This window comes from Adiantum capillus-veneris, chromosome 8, assembly GCF_014529385.1.
Source record: "Adiantum capillus-veneris isolate H3 chromosome 8, ASM1452938v2, whole genome shotgun sequence".
Taxonomy (NCBI): Eukaryota; Viridiplantae; Streptophyta; class Polypodiopsida; order Polypodiales; family Pteridaceae; genus Adiantum; species Adiantum capillus-veneris.
In genome coordinates this window covers 151,606,881-151,624,373 of record NC_140938.1, presented here as the reverse complement: position 1 = coordinate 151,624,373, position 17,493 = coordinate 151,606,881, and the positions used below count along the sequence as shown (strand labels likewise).

The window sequence follows — 17,493 nt, the reverse complement described above, 5'->3', positions numbered from 1 at the left end:
ACAACATTTCCAAAAAAGGGGACTATACAATTCATAAGCGAGAGACCTCGTTCCTTCCTTCCAAAGATCAACAGTCTCATTTTCCCTAGTGAGCACCACCCGAGCAACTGATGCAACTTAGTGTGTGTTCACATTCTTTGACTTGCGGAGCTCACCCTACTCTCAACTCTATTAAACATACAAGCTCAATGCTTCCATGCACAATATCATTGAATGAATCTACCACAAAGTTTCTCTCAAAGACACGAAGGCTCTGAGATTTCTAAATCTACTTCAAAGAGAAATATCTAGTGATTTTTGTGCACACCAAAATTGCTTGGTTCTGAAATCTTCTCCCACCCAAAACTAGGTCATTCCTTAAAAAGAGTACATTCCATGTGTTAAATGTATAACATCTCAAGTGAATGGCCCAATGGGATCCCAATACTTATTTTGGCTTTATATATTTATTTTACTTATTTGTCAAAGTTTTCGGTAGGCCAATTTGTGGAGGGGGGGTACTTAAGGCCCCTAGGCTAGCATCCCATTGTATTATCATTTGTTTCATTGGCCAGATGGTTGGTTGAGCATAGTCTCTCTCTCTCTCTCTCTCTCTCTCTCTCTCATGCATTCTCTCTCTTGACTCTACTCTACGCTCCCACATCGATGATTTTGACATGATATAAGAGCTTGGAAGGAGAACTTACACACGTTGAAGGAGGAAGTTTGGCGTCACTTTGAAGAAAGGCACCGAAACTTGGTGTTTTAACACCAATTATTTTTCAAGTGGTGCAGTGACGACAAGGTCAAAAATTGGTGTGCGTTTTAAAATTCTCGACTCTCTAATTGTTGCCCCACTACGACATCCTGAAACGTACCCAACTTAGCAGTTGTGGCCATTGAGAGCATTTTGAAAGGCTAGCAGGAGGAGGATCCTAAGTGGGAAGTATTGGAGGGGCCACATTGCCGATAGATTGTGAATGAGCAGCATAACCCTACAAGACGGTGTTAGCTTCAAAGCCCAAGTGTTTTGAAATGCAATAGCTTGTGATAGTGTCTAAATTCTCCCAATTCAATTGTCTTTTGAAACGATGTAGCACTTGGTGGCTTGGGAGGTAGGGAGAGTTGTGGCTTGGGAGAACTCTTTTTTGAAGCAACTTGGAATACTTTTTAGAAGCCTCTTAGAGTGCGAGAAGGAATCATTTTTTTTAAAGGCCTTGTACTTGCAAGATGGCTCCCCCTTCCTTGAGCACTAGCAAAAAATTGAACGGGGACAACTATGCTCATGGAACTTGGTCATGCAACTTTGGTTTTCACAGAAAGGATTATGGGATATTGTCTACGGCTCAAAGGCATGACCTATGAGGGACAACAACAATAGGTACACCAGCCTTCAGGATGAGGAGCGTCTCAAATCACGTGTGTGAATGGGATGCGAGCAATGCGAAGGTGATGTCGGCCACTCAGGAGTCTCACACAAAGGAAATTTCTCTAGTTATACAAACTAAAAACTGCTAATGCAATGTAGTCCAAGCTCATCAAAATGTTTGATCAAGATTCTATGATGTGAGCAGTCACCCTCCTTGGAAATTTATTTTCCATCCATTTTGAAATTGAAAGTTCCATGTAGTCTTTTCTGATGAAGGCAAAGGTTGTCCATGATGAACTATCAACTATGAAAAGTGCATTGACTAGTACTCAATTAATTGCTTTAGTACTCTCACAAACTTTCACGAGAAGTACAAAATGGTGTTTAGGACACTACGCTTACAAAACATGAAGGGAAATTTGGAACTTGATGATCTCAACTTTTTTCTCGTTGAGGAGGAAGACGTGTTAATTACTCAATGCAAAATTTGAATATTTGGCAAAGGTAGTGAAGCACTTGTGGATTTGGATTCTAGAAAGAAGTCAAACGGCCGTTGTTACAACTATGGAAAGTGTGGCCATTTGTCTTGTGATTGCAGATCCAAAGGAAAATGCAAAATATCAACAAAGGAAAAAAGGCAAAGGCAAGTATAATGAGGACATTAGTGATGATGATTCTGTGAAGGACTCGACGGAGTCTATTGGTGTGGTGGAGACTACACTAGCAAGGAATCCAATAATCTAGTTAGGTGGTTGTTTCTACCACTTAAGTTTAGCCAGAGAGAGGCTTGTTGTTAGGAAATAGGACGTAGTTAAATAGATATTTGAGTAGTTTACTTACTGGAGAGAGACAAATTTTCACACACGAGAGATTATAGAGTAGAGAGAGAGAGAGAGAGAGCACACACGATATACGTGGTTCACCCAATGTGGGCTACATCCACAGGAAAGCAGCCACTCAATGGCTTTAGTACTTCAAACAAGAAGTAGGTTACAAAGGGATTATACCCTTAATAGAACTCCCGCTTTGCTTCACTCTCACCACCTCACACCCACCTTGTTGCATCAAATTCACACTCCAAAATGTGTGTAGAAATGACGTCTTTTTATACACCAAAAGGGTTGCCCTCTCTCATGAGAGATAGTTGTGTGTAGTCGCCCTTGTAGACAAGTCCAAATTGGACTCTCCAATTTGTGTGGCCGCCCTTGAGAAGACAAGTCCGCCTTTGAAATCAGCCATCGGCCATTGAATTCCGACCACTGGCCAACCGATTGGCCGTTTTTCAGCCACTTTTCGACCGCCGTCAAGCCATAATATTCTGGGAAAAGGAATATTCCAATGGCCGTGAAAATTTTGGTTCCCGACGAGTGATTTTTCTTCACGCACGATGGCGTATCCTCATAACAGGGGCCTTACAAATGTGCGCTTTTAATACAAAAAAATATAGGAGGTAAATCAGGCTCCATACTTAACACTTGTGAGCAACACAAAGGGGAAAAAGGGGTCCCTATAAATGTGCTTGACCCATGAGTTGGAGTTCCAATTATCTGTGTTTGAACCTGTGGGTTGGAGTTCAAGGCAAGGAAAAAACACGATGTATACAACACTATGAACATGTTGTAGACAATCCATTGTTGTTGGCTAGATTATGGATAGGATGTGTTCCAAAAGTTCATTTTCTTGGAAAGCTTGAACTTGATGTGTTCACAGTTCACGAATGGGGATTCTTGGATCTAGTGTGGTCTTCAATTTTTTGTGAGGTAACCGAAGTTGAAGATAGCATTCTTCTCAGCTAAAAGGTTGGTGGTTGCATAACCGAGGTGTATCTAGTGGAAGGGCCCTCTACTCGGGTGTCCATGGTAGCTTCTTCATTGACTTGGTCTTCCTACATACGTCCACTATGCGTTGGAGAGGGTGTTAAAGTTATAGCATCTCAAGTGAATGGACCTATATAAGAGACACCTAGCCCCCATTATATTATCATCTATTTCATTACTCGGTTGACTCTCTTGATTTCTCTCTCGTGCGTTCTCTCTCTCTTTTGGCTCTACGCTTTTGCATCGTGGACTTTGACACCGTGTCCTCTGCACCCATTTGTAGATTTGGTCGACAAGACCCTAAAGTAGCTTTTCACCAGAGCAAGTTCATTGCCAATCTCTCTAGCAAGGATCTTATTCCTAGTTGGGATAGCCCCACATAACACCCTCCTAGTGAATATCTTCATTAAGCTTGACCATTTTATCTCCCAAACGTTGTTCACACTCTTCAACCACTTCTTTCAGACCAATTCACCCTCCACACTTTGATTGGCAGAATGAACCAATCCGCTTTATAAACCAACTTATTATATGTTTGCAATGTATTTGGAAGTGCAAAAGTACTATCTTTGAGCCAACTCCAAGCTTTTCAATCAAGCTATATCTTGGTGGTAGTCATTGGGCTATTGCACATAACTTTTGAGACTTTACTAATCAATAGACCTTTTATATATACTCAAACTATGTTGCACCACCATCTAGTCCACATCCTTCCAGCCAAAATTGTCGTCGACCCAAAAACATGCCAGCTTGAAAATCCCCTTGTTATTCACCTTTCTAGCAAGTTAGCAACTTCCCTCCAAAGCATATTCAAGGATCTTCCTCCAACCTTGGGGAGCTGAGGGGACCAATGCAAGATGGAGCACTTGAAGTATTTGAAGGTCCCCTCCCTCCCCCATTCTAGTGACGATGTTGCTTTGCTGCACTTTCTTAGTATCTCCCCAATGTAGCCCCCTAGCTTCAAAAAGTCTAGCTCGAAGCTAGAATTTTGTTATCCACTTTAGCCTCCTTCCATGGACATACTTGCGAGAAGAGCTCTACTTTGTCAATCATATCCCAAGCCATGACCACCCAATCTTGCCTTTGATTTGTTAAGGAGACTACTAGCTTTATAGCTTCTTGGTGCAGTGCTTGGTCCAGGATCCCAATGCCACCTTGGTCCTTTGGTCTTGCCACCCATTCCCATTTGCCCTGCTGCCATGGACTTGTGTCTTTTGTGTTACTTTTCCATAGGAACCATTTGATGGGTTTCAAAATTCTTTCCCATTACATTTGGTAATTTTCAAAAAAGGCGAGACAAAGGAGGTATATGGAATCATGAAGGAGTTAATCACAATCACTCTGGTTGTGGAAGGGGAGGAGTATGTACTCCCACCTTCTCATCTTACTGTTAATTTTATTCACGACCTAGTCGAATCTTTGTTTGTTTGAGATGTCCACTCCTAATAGTGCAGTGAAGTGTTCAAATACTTTGCCTTTTGAAATAATCTTCATAGACCAATCATTGTCATACGATTCGTTTCAGTTACCCGAAATCAATTTTGAAATTTTCGATGTTGCATATAGAGCCTGATGCAATTGCAAACATTTAGATGATCTTGAGTGTTCGTCTTAGCATTTGGGAGTTCACTTTTATGAAGAATAAAGAATCATTTGTAGACAACTTCGCCATCAATCGTTTGCCCCCTAATAGTAAGAGTCCTTGAATCTGTCCTTTTATGGTACTATCCTTGAGTGGCGACACAAAGCCTGAGTGCTATATCTTTGGCAAAATTCTTGTAAGCTACTGTCATCATTGAGATAGGCCTCCAATGTTTTAAGAGAGAGCAATAAATTAAACTGGGAATAGGCTTGATCAACCCTTTTTTTACGCTAGCATCCATCTATCCCTCTAGCAAAGTCTTGTTCGCCATCTGAGTTAATATCAAAATTTTAAGGTCCTCTGAAACTCTTTAAAATGGAAGATTTTCTTTGTTGTCTTAAATGTTAGAGGCTACCCTCGACACTATTTGACATAGGGTCTTAATGAGGGATCGACGAATAGTGTCATAGGGTCTTAATGAGGGATCGACGGTGGGAGTTGAAGCGCACAAATCTCGAGGCGAGGAAAGAATGCAAAAAAAGTCAACGGTCGATGACGGTGGGAGTTGAAGCGCACAAATCTCGAGGCGGTGAGCTAACCACGTAGGTGCATATGATTTGTTGAAACATATGTAATTCACATTATTATAAAGTTGGTCTTTGTTTACCCCCCCACCATGTCTTTGTTTACTTTTTCGCATTCGACGTTGCGTGCGCCTTTGGTTTTGTGCTCGGACTTCTCCATCGTTGATCCCACCGCCGTGGCTTCATTTAATATCCCATGTTAGATAGGCCTAGTGCTGATGAGAGGCTAGCTTACCTTGCTTGAAGTTGCAACCACTACAGCTAGACCTTGGATGACAGAAAATAATTGTACCAAATTTCTCGTAGAAGAGAAATGATATGAATGTACACCTTTCTAGCAAAGGTTAGACCTTCGCATGTAAAAAAAAAGAAGAAATCCTATACCATAGCGCTTAGATGTGTGAAAAAATTGAGAGGGAAATGCGATGCATTCAAACTTTTCCCTCTCGTCGTCTTCATCATCCTCTTCTTTTCCCTCTTGTGCTATCTTCTGTTTCAAACCGTGCTCGCCAATCCCTATTGACATCGCCATAGCCAAGCTCTAACTGTGCGAATTTTCGCTCTGCTTATTTGCTCTTGATCGCGGCTCTTGTTCTGGTGCCCAATTCGCTCGTCAGCGCTGCCCTTCCATCTTTTCTCTTGGATCTTCGATACCTCTTTCCAGGCGCTTTTAGATGCACGCATCCGGCTACACTTTGCTCAAGTGGACATTAGCATTATCAGCTCTCTGGTGGCAGGTCGTTGATTAGGACTCGGATTTCATGGCAAAAAGGCTACATGCGAAAATATGAGCCCCTACCTGCCCCCCTCCCTGCTTCAGATGCTTCGGCCAACATCTCCTGATTGCACTGACAAGTCCACTAGTGACCGCCACTTTGTTACTTGGACAGATCAGGTTAGTTCAATCGGTGATTCACCTATTTCTGTTCAATAATTACTAACTTTCTACTACATTCTATCACAAATATAATTTTATTGTCTCTATGAATGAATCAATTTAAGCACTTTGCATCGAAACAAATAATATCAGCTGGCAGATTTGTCAAACAACACAATGAAGGTAGCTGATCAAGTGAAAACTCAGAATTGCTCACATCGTAACCCAGATTTTGTTTGAAAATGAGTGCAATTAAGAACTCATTTATAGTGGGGAAGATCACACATATCTGCTCTTATTTCACTTTCACCCAATTGTGCTGGAACACTGGGTGCCACGACACAGTGCCAGTCAAAATGTCTTCAAAAGGAGGATATCAACAATTATCTTTGTGCTTATTGGCCAACATACCCTTCTGCACCAATTGGCTGTGGTGGCGTGATTCATGTTTCTTTTGCTTCTTGAATTGTTTGAATGGTGAAGCATGATGGTTCAACAAATGATCTTTTGTGGCTCACATGCTCCTGCCTCTTTACTCCCAGGAAGATGAAATTTTGCGACAGGCAGTTTCTACCTATGGAGTTGACAAGTAATTAACAGAGCCAATTGAACCTTAAAAAATGTGGTCCCTTTTGCATAATCATGTCTGTTATCGTGCCTTATCTGCGTTTTTCAATGCAGATGGTCAGTGATTGCAGCACAGTTTTGCAACAAGACAAGTCGCCAATGCCGTCGACGGTAAGAGAAGAGACCGCAGGCACACCAGATTGCAATAGAAATGATATCATGTCTGTTATCAACTGTGCAAGACTGACTTTTCTTCGAGTCCTTCATTCATGTGTAGATGGCACACATATCTTGTAACTGATTGCAAAAAAGGGGGGTGGTCTCCAGAGGAGGATCAACTTTTGTTGGAGGTTGTCTTTACAAGCTCTTTCGTTTAGATTTTGGTGCTTTGTTAAGTATTATGGTCTAATTCATTCTAGAATGCAACAGGCACATCAAAAGTTTGGCAATAGGTGGACAGAGATTGCAAAAATGGTGCCTGGCAGGTTTGCAAATATTTGTTGGTTTTTGGCAATGAGAATTGACTCCAGAGTGCCTCTGTTCAAGTTGTCTTTGCTCACAATTCCAGTTTGTTTTAATCATTGTTGCCCATCTAAAGGACCGATAATGCGGTAAAGAACCGGTTTTCTGCACTTGGCAAAAAGCAGGCCAAAAAGACAAGTATCCATTACATAGCTGAAGATCTGAAATTTGTGTCTAAAAGAAGAGTCTTGGAGCAAAATAGCAACCTCTGCAATAAAAGGATGCGGTGAGTAATCTTTGTCCATTACTGTCCAGTATATGTGGACTACTCATAACAAGGGTCTAGTGATGAAAAGACGTTATGTAATTTCCAATTTATAGCTTGCTTAACAATTATACTCTGGAAAACCATTGCAAATTGCACGTTTCCCAGGCTCGCTTTTCATACCGGTTCTGAACCTTTTTCCACCAACGGGTAATTAAAGGAAAGCTAGAATCTTAGCTGAGGTTATGGTCAATCAAAGATTTTAATCAGGCTTTGATCTAAAATTTAGCTGGTTTTCAACGATATAGAAAAACTCAGCTGCTTTGGTCATTTTCTAGTCAAGAAAATTTACACTGTAAGGCCAATGTTTTCTTATAATATTTTCATACATTGTGTTTAATTTTTTTCTTCATGTGGTCCATTGTGAAACTATAATTTCAGAACAAGCCATGGCCTTAACTATGGCCATACTGTTTGGACGGTTATGTTACTGCCCAGTGTTTGTTTATATGCGCATTTATCCTCCCAATTAGACCTAGTTGTATATGGCAAACAAATGAAGACTTGAACACAGGCAGTCAGCAATGGCATACAGAACATTCATGCCATCATAACTAATACAGCTGGCTTAGGAAGTCTTGCTCATAACTATTATGGGTATTTTAACAGGGGAGAAGACTATAGTCAGCCATTACAACACAATTATAACCTTGCACAGCAGAAGCTGCACCAAAATCAAGTCAAGCAGGCACTGCCAAAATGGACAGCAGAACAGAGCATGGCTGACCGTGCACACCCTGTACATGGTGAAAGAAGCCTGGTCTCAAGTATGAGCAGGACAATGCAAAATATTTCTATTAAAGGGTCACCAAAATGTGCTAGCTTCTTGTCTGTGGAGAAGTCTAATACTCAACATGAAGGTGCCCCAACAGATATATTTCATGCTGATTATTTGTTGCATCTCAAGGCTCTGTATAGACTTGCTCATGTCCTTTTTTTGTATCACACAGCTGGATCGTATTCAGAGAATGTGTCACCACCAAGACTCGCTGCCTTGTCACAGAATGCTGCTCTCCTTGAGTCACTTGTGGAAAGGCGTGATGCAAGGCTGAAGCTCTGGGGCAATGCTGATGATACTTGGAAGGTTTGCATCATCTTTAATTCTCGAATCATAATCAGCTTGTCTTATATTCTATGCTACATGCTGCTGAGAATGGGGAAAAAACTAAAATCCAAAAAGTAAGTCGCATCTCAGCATGTACTCTGGATAACCTCGAAGGAAGGCTAATTCTGTAGTGAGCTATCTGGACTAGGGGTTAAGAGACTGCCTGCATAAGCTGCACAAATGGGTTAACCATTGATTGTAATATCAATGGTTCTACTCATTGATGGTGCTCGAGTGCATGTCTGCTTGCTCCATGCTAACCTTTAAAATGCTACCTGCAGTCTTTTGACTGGTATATGATGGAGGACTCAGGCAGGATCTTGCAGTCTGCTAATTTTGGACGCAAGAATGTATCACTGGGAGACATGAAAAGCCCTCTCTACAAAGACAAGGAAAATCGTGTCGATTTTTACCAGATTCCTTTTGAGAAGTAAGTTTGTCAATCTTCAGTGTAGGGTGTCCATTGAAGCTGCTTGATAGCAAAACCTTTGACCGCCTTGTTTTGCCTTTGTGGTTTCAGTCAAATCCCTCTTGCACCCCCAAATATTCGAGAACCAATTCACCAGCCCAAGCATCTATCTGAGCTTGGCACAGCGACTCCAACAATGCAGCGTGAAAGAGCATGGAAATCTGAGTCCAATCTTGATGTCTGCAGCTCTCCAAGTGAGGAAAGAAGTTATCAAGTGGATGATTCAACCCCTTTGCAGACCGACTGCTTTTCATCATATCCCCTTGATCAGGCAGTTGATATAGATGATAGCACGGCAAGACAGACAGGCACTAGTGATGCTCAATACAAAGGTTGGAGGACCCACACATATACGGTTTTGTATAAGAAAACACACAGCACCCACGGGTATGTGCATATGCACATACACATGGATGGGCATATACATTCATGCATAATGCATATATGCACTCATAGACATACATGCAAGTACATACATACACCCAGCTACATACATGCAGTATGCACTTTGTACATTTGTATAAGTTATATATCGATGGTACTTTCTGGAAATTTATGGAGAGTCTGTTTTCTCCAGTCTGTGTACGATATTGAGTGTACAATCCTTTGAGGTGATGTGCTCATCATCCTCACTATGTCTTGTTTTTGGAGAGATGCCAAAATATTTCTGAAAATGTTACACGTAGTTCAATCCTTGAGTGAGTATGATGCTGAATTGGTTTAGGCATACTTTCAGGTGAGTTGAAACATGATGGTAAATCAGCAGCAGCACCCTTCACAACTGGAGCAGTTGATCCATCATCCATAGAGTTCACATGGGATTCCCAATTCTTCATGGATGACATGCCAAGTCCGCACTTCTCAGACAGTGTATGCTTCTCTATCTTCAAGTTTAGTGATGCTATATGCTCTGTGGAATCATTTAAAAGGTATTTGCTTTTGCTTTTGCAGGAAAAGCAGTTTCTGCTGAGTGCGCTCGATTCCAACTTTCCACCTTCTATGCTTGAATTGCATGCTCTATGTGGCAATGCAAGCATGCCATCGCATTGTACTTCCTAGGGACTCAACAGGGTTAGGTGTATAGAGTATTGTATTCTAGATATGAGGGTTGCATCAAGTAATTACAGCAATACACATATACATGTATTCATGTAAGAGTATGCTAGAATAGCTGGAGGCATTATATAGATATATATACATCTCATCAGGGTATGATTTCTAGTTATAGAGAAATAAAGTTTTTTAGCTTAAAATCTTTTCATCCTGTAATAAACTTTGACGTGAGGAGCAGAGATTTTGTACAATTAAAGCTTATTCTTGTGAGACGAGATCAACATAATCTCCTCATGAGGTAGTGTCAGCTCTGTTGGAAGGATTTGTCTCTGTTTATACTTGGGAGTGTCTGCTAACACGTAATGCTTATAGATGTACAATCCTGACAGCAATAATTTGTTTTTCCCTAGCAGTGCAACTTGCTTTTGCAAAAGCTTCCCTATACCAGTTATCCCAATAGAACTAATGCAGCTTTGCCAATTATTTAATTGGATAGCTTCTGGTTTTGTGAGGCCCTTGGCTCTTGGCATTGGAGGATTTACATAGATTGGGATTCCTTGCCCTCACTACCCTTTTGTTTGATAACAGGAGGTGCATATTTGTGTGAAATTACTGTAGAAGGAACATCGTATAATCCTAAAGAATTAAATGGCAGGGTGTAACCATAAGGCCACTAGCTGACCATACAATTATGCGGAAGCTTTTTTTGAATAGATGTCAGCATATCATACAGGGAAAATGCCCAAGGAGAGTTGGACTAAACTGCTCTCAGTTGGAGCTATGGTGCCTTGACTTGAGCAGAGTTTGTTGAGAAAATCATAGCTGCTAGTGCCCATCTTGATGCACATGGTGGTTTAGAATCCAATGAAGAGACAGATTTCAGGAAGAGGTATTTGAGCACAATGTGTTAGCTAGTTGATTATGTAAGAAGGGCCCTTACTGTACTTACTCCATGTCCAAATGGGTGCTCTTATACAAGTCCTCACCTTTGGCCTAATCATGTTTCTGTGCAAGCATTTACCCTGCCATTTTACTCTTTGCTAGGACAAATTTGCAAGCCTTCTCCCAGCATCACTTTACTAGAATGCCTAAAGCACCCATCAGACTTCTTCCAAGAACCTTGGATGCTTATCCAGTTTGGCAACAATCCTTTGGGAAAGAAAATTGTCACCTGTCTCATTACACATGACTTTAGGTACCAATCTTCATGTATTATTACAACTAACAGGAAATTTAGACCTTGGAGAATTTGTCTTTGTGCATCCATCTAGATCCACATATAGTGGTGAGATTATGCTTGTACAGCTCTTGGTATGCTAGAGGAGACAATTGTTTAAGTTATAGCATCTCAAGTGAATGGCCCAATGTGATCCCAATGTTTATATTGGCTTGAGGTTTTTATTTTACTTATATGACAAGTCTTGGGTAGGGCAATTTGTCCACGGGGTACTGGAATACCTAGTCCCATTGCATAACCACTAATTCATTGCCCAGTTAGTTGGAACTTGGCTCCATTGGTGTTTCTCCTTGTAAATAGCTTTTGTGGGCGCAAGTGTGCTTACAGTGCAGTCTACCTGACTGCTGGCCTTGATTGAGGTCAAGCCACTGAATCATCCAATGAACCAGGAGCAGCAAGGCCGGCAATTTGTGACGTGCGTTCTGAAACGCAATGGAGGGCGGCAGCTGCGAGGGAGGCCGAATGCCCAACGGATTGAAACGCACGTGGCAGTGGATTCTCCAACGGCAAACGCTCACGCGGTGGCTTTTGGTGTGCTGCGTCTTGAAAACGCATGAGAGCCGGAGAAGAGCATTGTAAATGCTTTGCTGTCGTTAAAATCAAATATGAACCTTGACCATGGAAAGTGAATCAGTTAGTACTCAGTTATCTGCCTATGCAAGATTGGAGTTCTCAAGGAAGTCATTAATTTGTTTGGTTCGGGAATGTAAAGGCAAAGGCAAATGAGAGGATAGAGTTAAAGGTAGGCTTAATGAGGACGACATGAATAGTGTTCAATTAGTTGCTTGGTATACCCATGAGGTTTGAGAGTCATTATAAATGCTTTGTTTGGTTCGGGAATACGAACTCTAAAACAAACGCAAGAGCTCACAAGAAAACAAAGGCAAAGGCAAGCTTGATGGAAGGAGCGAGGATAAAGGTTTGATAGAGGAGATTGGCACACCACATGTGGTGGTGGTGTCAATGGCCTTGACGCAAGATCTAGTTAGGTGGTTGTTGTCACAACTAGCTTCAATCAAGGAGAGGCTCGTGAGTGACAGAGAGACAAATAATGCTCCAACCAAATGTTTTGGAGTTCAAGTTATCGGTGTTTGAACTTGTGGGTTGGAGTTCAAAGCACATGCATTTGGCAAGAAACCAATGGACATGTACAAAACACAATGGATGTGTACCAATCCATTGTTGTCGGTCGGATTATGGATTAGATTTGTTCTAACACTTCATTATTTAGGAAATTTTGGATGTGATATGTTCATAGTTCATGAATGGGATTCTTTGATGTAGTGTCCTCAATTTTCTACTAGGTAGACGGTGCTCAAAATGACATTCTTCTCATACCAAAAGTTGATGGTTGCATAACCAATAGTTGGCCGCTTTTGGGGTGTCCATGGTAGTTATTTCATCGAATTGGTCTTCCTACATATGTCCACTATAAGTTGAAAACTGTGTTAAAGTAATAACATCTCAAGTGAATGACCTAATGTGATCTCAAAATTTATTTTGGTTTTAGGTGTTTCTTTTACTTATTTGTCAAGGGAGGTACTTAAGGTCCAAATGCAATATATACAAAACACTTAGCCTCCATTGTATAATCACTAATTCATTGCTTGGTTCAACAAAGTTTTTCTCTCATAGTATTCGTAGTACGCCTTTCGCATTGTTGACTTTGACAACACCATCGTATCAATGGAAGGTGTTGCAAACCAATTTAGGCATAATTGCCGAATCGATTCTTGTAGGAATGTTTGTTAATTGATTGTTTTGAACATTAAAATTGACTTTAGCCTTTTCCATTTAATTGCAATTCCCTACTTGGATATGATATGCTGTTACTTTTTCAAGGGCCCTTGTTGTGGCAACATTTACCTTCTCAAATTAACACAAGTGGCAAGATGGTGAAGGAGATCAAGTCCTCAAGGATAAAGAGAAATCTCAAAAAATTGATATAATTAATGTGAAGGCACAAAGTGGCTCTAGAAATTTTTCTCATTCAAGTGCTCCACTATCGATCAAGAAGGTTGTTTCTTTTAGTGTTACAAGAGTCATCATTGAGCAAGAAAAAGTAGCCGGGTGATTCGACCCCCTTGGATGTATTTATTTTGGAGAACCTTGTGCAAAGGATATGCTAGAGCAGCGTTGATTGTAACATTTTGTGATTAATGCCAATCAACCTCATCAAAGCACTTTTAAAAAAGAAAGAGTTGTGATCATTTAAATATTAAGTCTAAACACAATCACAATATTTGGAGAAAGGATCTGGCAATCAACATATAATTTTCATAAGTAACATTTTGTGATTAATGACAATCAAACTCATCAAAGCACTTTAAAAAAAAAGAGTTGTAGTCATTAAAATATTAAGTCTAAACACTATCACAATATTTGGAGAAAGGTTTTAGCAATCAACATCGTGTCTGTCTCCTTCTCTCTCTCTCTCTCTCTCTCTCTCTCTCTCTCTCTCTCTCTCTCTCTCTCTTCGTCTGTGGTGCTCTCCGATCTCTTTCAATTGGTATCAAAGCGTAAGTGCGGAGGGAGCGCGTGTGTGCACAGTCACGATGACAGCGAAGAGCCAGTTTCATTCTTGGAATCGTGTCCACGTGCGCGCGTACTTTCAAGAGTGCAAACAGGGTTTCGACTTCGGCATTGGCAAATTCAGCTTTCTGAGAGCGTTTCCACCAGGTGTCCTGGCGTTTTATCCCCCTTTCGAAGCCATTCGAGCCATCAAAAACTTCATTCGAGCTACGGTTGAGGAGCTGCATTTTTCAGCTCTCTTTTGGCAGTTTATGCTGCGTTTTTGGGTCGAAACGGAGGTTTTTTGGCATGGCTTTCACACCCGGACTCGGATACATGTGATCCAGGAGTCTACCTTGGGGTTTTGGCACGCTCCGGACGCGCTCGTCATATCAAAATTTTAAAATTTTGAACGTTGAATTTTTTGTAGCAGCAGTTGTTTATTGTGTGTCGAGGATTCCACACATGGTTTGCTCTCAGATGTGAGAGTGACATTTGCTACAAGTTTCCTCACAGGTGGGAGGATACGATGTATGCCTTATGTGGTTTGATGCTCAGGGAAACTAATGTGATTGCATTTTGAGCTCGGCAATGTATGCCTCGAGCATGTTTTTTGGTAGTCACAGGTAGAGCAGATATTTGTGTACTAGATTTGCAGGTGTTTGCAATGATGTATGCAAAGTGTGGAGATTGGTGCATGCATTTGGAGTGCGGTTTGATGCGCTTTGGTTGCTCATGGTTTTGAACGTGTAATCAGTTTGGTTACTGGTTTTGTGGCCATTTTACTGACAAAACTCTGGCAAAATTTTCCCAAGAGTTTTATGCGTATCATTTATGTGATCTAGGTAGAGATTGCGGGTTGCACTCAGCATTCGCGTGCGGTGTTCTCTGCAGGTGGGAGATTTGTGCGTGTGTATGCATCGATATCGCAGTGTGGGCTTGGTGATTAGCTCACAGATTGCAGTGTGATACTAGAGCAGGCGAAGCTTGTATTGACATTACGGGAGCTCTTTTTTGGAGTGTCTCACAGGTTTTACATTGTGTTTTTGGCCATATTGGTAGACAGTTTCCAGGTGTTGTTGGTGAGGTGGTTTTGCTTTCTAGTTTGCTACATTGTGCTCATGGCAGAGATAGGTGATCGATCAGATTGTGACCCCTCACAGATGCGCGTGTTTGATGGGTCAGATTTTGCGGCATGGAGAGAGTGTATGCTTGACGCATTGACACAGCGAGGGTTGCATGGACCATTGAGTGGTGATGCAGGTAGACCTTCAAACATGTCTGACGATTAGTGGCAGGAGCTAGAGGAGATGGCACTATCTACACTGTCTTTGCACCTTGCGGAATCTGTATATGCTCTTGTTATGTATGAGACTACTTCGAGAGCACTTTGGTGCAGATTACATGAAATGTATGATAGAATGAGTCATCACGGACTCGTGTGAGACATGTACATTCACGAGCACGCCGACAGGTGACATGTTGGTATTGTGGTCATTCTGGACACGTTAGACGGCGCTGTTTTCGTCGTATGCGACATCGTAGGAGACATGGAAGTCTCAGAGATGTATGTAGTGATGCCATGGACTCAGTTGCTTTGACAGTTGAGGCAGATGTAGTGTCGGAGTATACTAGTGACGGGGATGTCACTTTTACCTCGAGTTATGCAGGAGATGCTATACATGTGGATAGTGCACTCCCTTCGCAGTGGTTGCTAGACGCAGATGCTATGTTTCATGTCACGTCGCATCGTGAATGGTTTTGTAGCTATTCTAGCGGGATGCTTGGTAGTGTACGTTTGACCGATGGATCGGTGCATGCGATAGCAGGTGCAGGAGATGTGAGACTGTCATTACCGAGTGGTGCATCTTACTTGTTACGACATGTGTGCTATGTACCAGATTTGACAGTGACTTTGATCTCAATTGGTCAGCTTAGAGATTGTGGATGTCAGATTTCGCTACGAGAGTGAGATTTTGTGATGCATTTGGGCTCGCTAGTGATTGCGAGAGGTGCCAGGAGTGGTACAGGTTACCCATTGCATGTGGATCACGCGAGAGACGGTGCTGTCTTTGTGATCATGCAGCCAGGTAGAGAGCGAGAGAGCAGGCGAGTCTCTTTTGCTTGTGGGTTGCAGGATGCTTTGCATGGAGTGCAGAGCAGTGACCTTGTTGTGCAGGTTGCGTCTACGGATGCACAGGTAGAGCGGGATAGCTCTAGTGAGTCACAACAGGATGAGTCATCAGAGATGATGGCAGAGATGACTCACATGGATGCTGAGATGTCGGCTATTGTGGAGTCATTTCTTGATATGCTTATGCCAGAACTTGATGCAGATTCAGGACAGATGGATACTCTTGGTACACATGTGATATGTGGTGGGCACGAGGAGTCACTCAAGAGCTCGGAGTCAAAGTGCCATGGTCTCTATGATAGGGGACAGGATTGCCATGAGTTGAGTTCTGAGTTGGAGGTGGCAGAGATTGCCAGGGTTGCATCAACGTTGGGTGTCCTCATGTACGAGATGTTGATCTCGAGGCCCGACATAGCAGCTGCAGTGGGAGAATTTGCAGCAGGGTTGATCAGTCGTTCGATGACTGATCTCGGCATAGAGCATAGGGGAGGTTTGCAGGTATTGGACCGATACTTGCAGGGGTGCATGAGCTCTTATAGACTATTTGCAGAGCTTGGAGCTAGCTCTGTGTGGCTTCCGCAGCGGGATGTTTGTCTATCAGTAGAGCCGGATGCACTAGCTCATCGAGAGTCAGTGGGCATAGGTTGAGAGAATCTCTCACCTTCTATTAGTTGTACACTAGTAGATCTTGCTTAAAGGCACATTGGCCTTTAAGTGGGAGGTTGTTGGGGTTAAGGCCTATGTGCCTTGACCGATCGCCCACGTCATGGGCGCCCGCCCACTGTTACCCTATACTTATAGTGAGTATATTGTATAGGGGGAGCTGCCACTTCATAGTCTCCCCACCCGTTGTTGGGGTTAAGGCCTATGTGCCTTGACCGGTCGCCCAGGTCATGGGCGCCCGCCCACTGTTACCCTATACTTATAGTAAGTATATTGTATAGGGGGAGTTGCCACTTCACAGTCTCCCCACCCATATCTGTGTTGTGTGTCTCCTTCTCTCTCTCTCTCACTCTCCGTCTGTGGTGCTCCCCGATCCCCTTCAATTGGTATCAGAGCTATGGTGATCACGGAGAGCACGACGGCTTTGAGAGCTTCGAGGCGATAGCTCGCTCGCTCTCGACGGTAGAGAGATTAAGAAAGCTTGGAAGCTGTGTGAGAATGCAATGGAGAGTAGTGAGCTCGTTGTGCACACAGTTGGGGCACGACTTGAGCAGTCACACAGAGAGGTGACAGAGTCAGACATGCATGCTTTGCTAGTGACTGAGCAAAGCAGAGAGTTAGTTGTGCGAGATACTTCTATGCAGGATAGACAAGTAGAGAGGTCTTGCTCTAGTGAGTCACGACAGGAGGACGTTGTGCAAGAGTCTATGCATACGGAGTTAGAGCATGAGAGCTCTAGTGAGTCACAGCAGATTGAGT

The 17,493-nt window shown here is 42.3% G+C and overlaps 1 protein-coding gene across 1 annotated transcript; it reads left to right on the top strand.

Moving 5' to 3' along the window:
• The first annotated feature begins 5,741 nt into the window (after positions 1-5,741).
• Positions 5,742-10,529, top strand: LOC147453168 (transcription factor MYB124-like). The gene is made up of 12 exons (XM_086518646.1): positions 5,742-6,226; positions 6,751-6,797; positions 6,890-6,946; positions 7,053-7,125; positions 7,205-7,260; positions 7,374-7,523; positions 8,172-8,422; positions 8,513-8,646; positions 8,949-9,097; positions 9,188-9,468; positions 9,873-10,006; positions 10,088-10,529. The coding sequence occupies exons 1-12, from the start codon at positions 6,119-6,121 to the stop codon at positions 10,193-10,195; spliced, it is 1,548 nt and encodes a 515-aa protein (XP_086374772.1). The 5' UTR covers positions 5,742-6,118; the 3' UTR covers positions 10,196-10,529.
• The last annotated feature ends 6,964 nt before the right edge of the window (positions 10,530-17,493 follow it).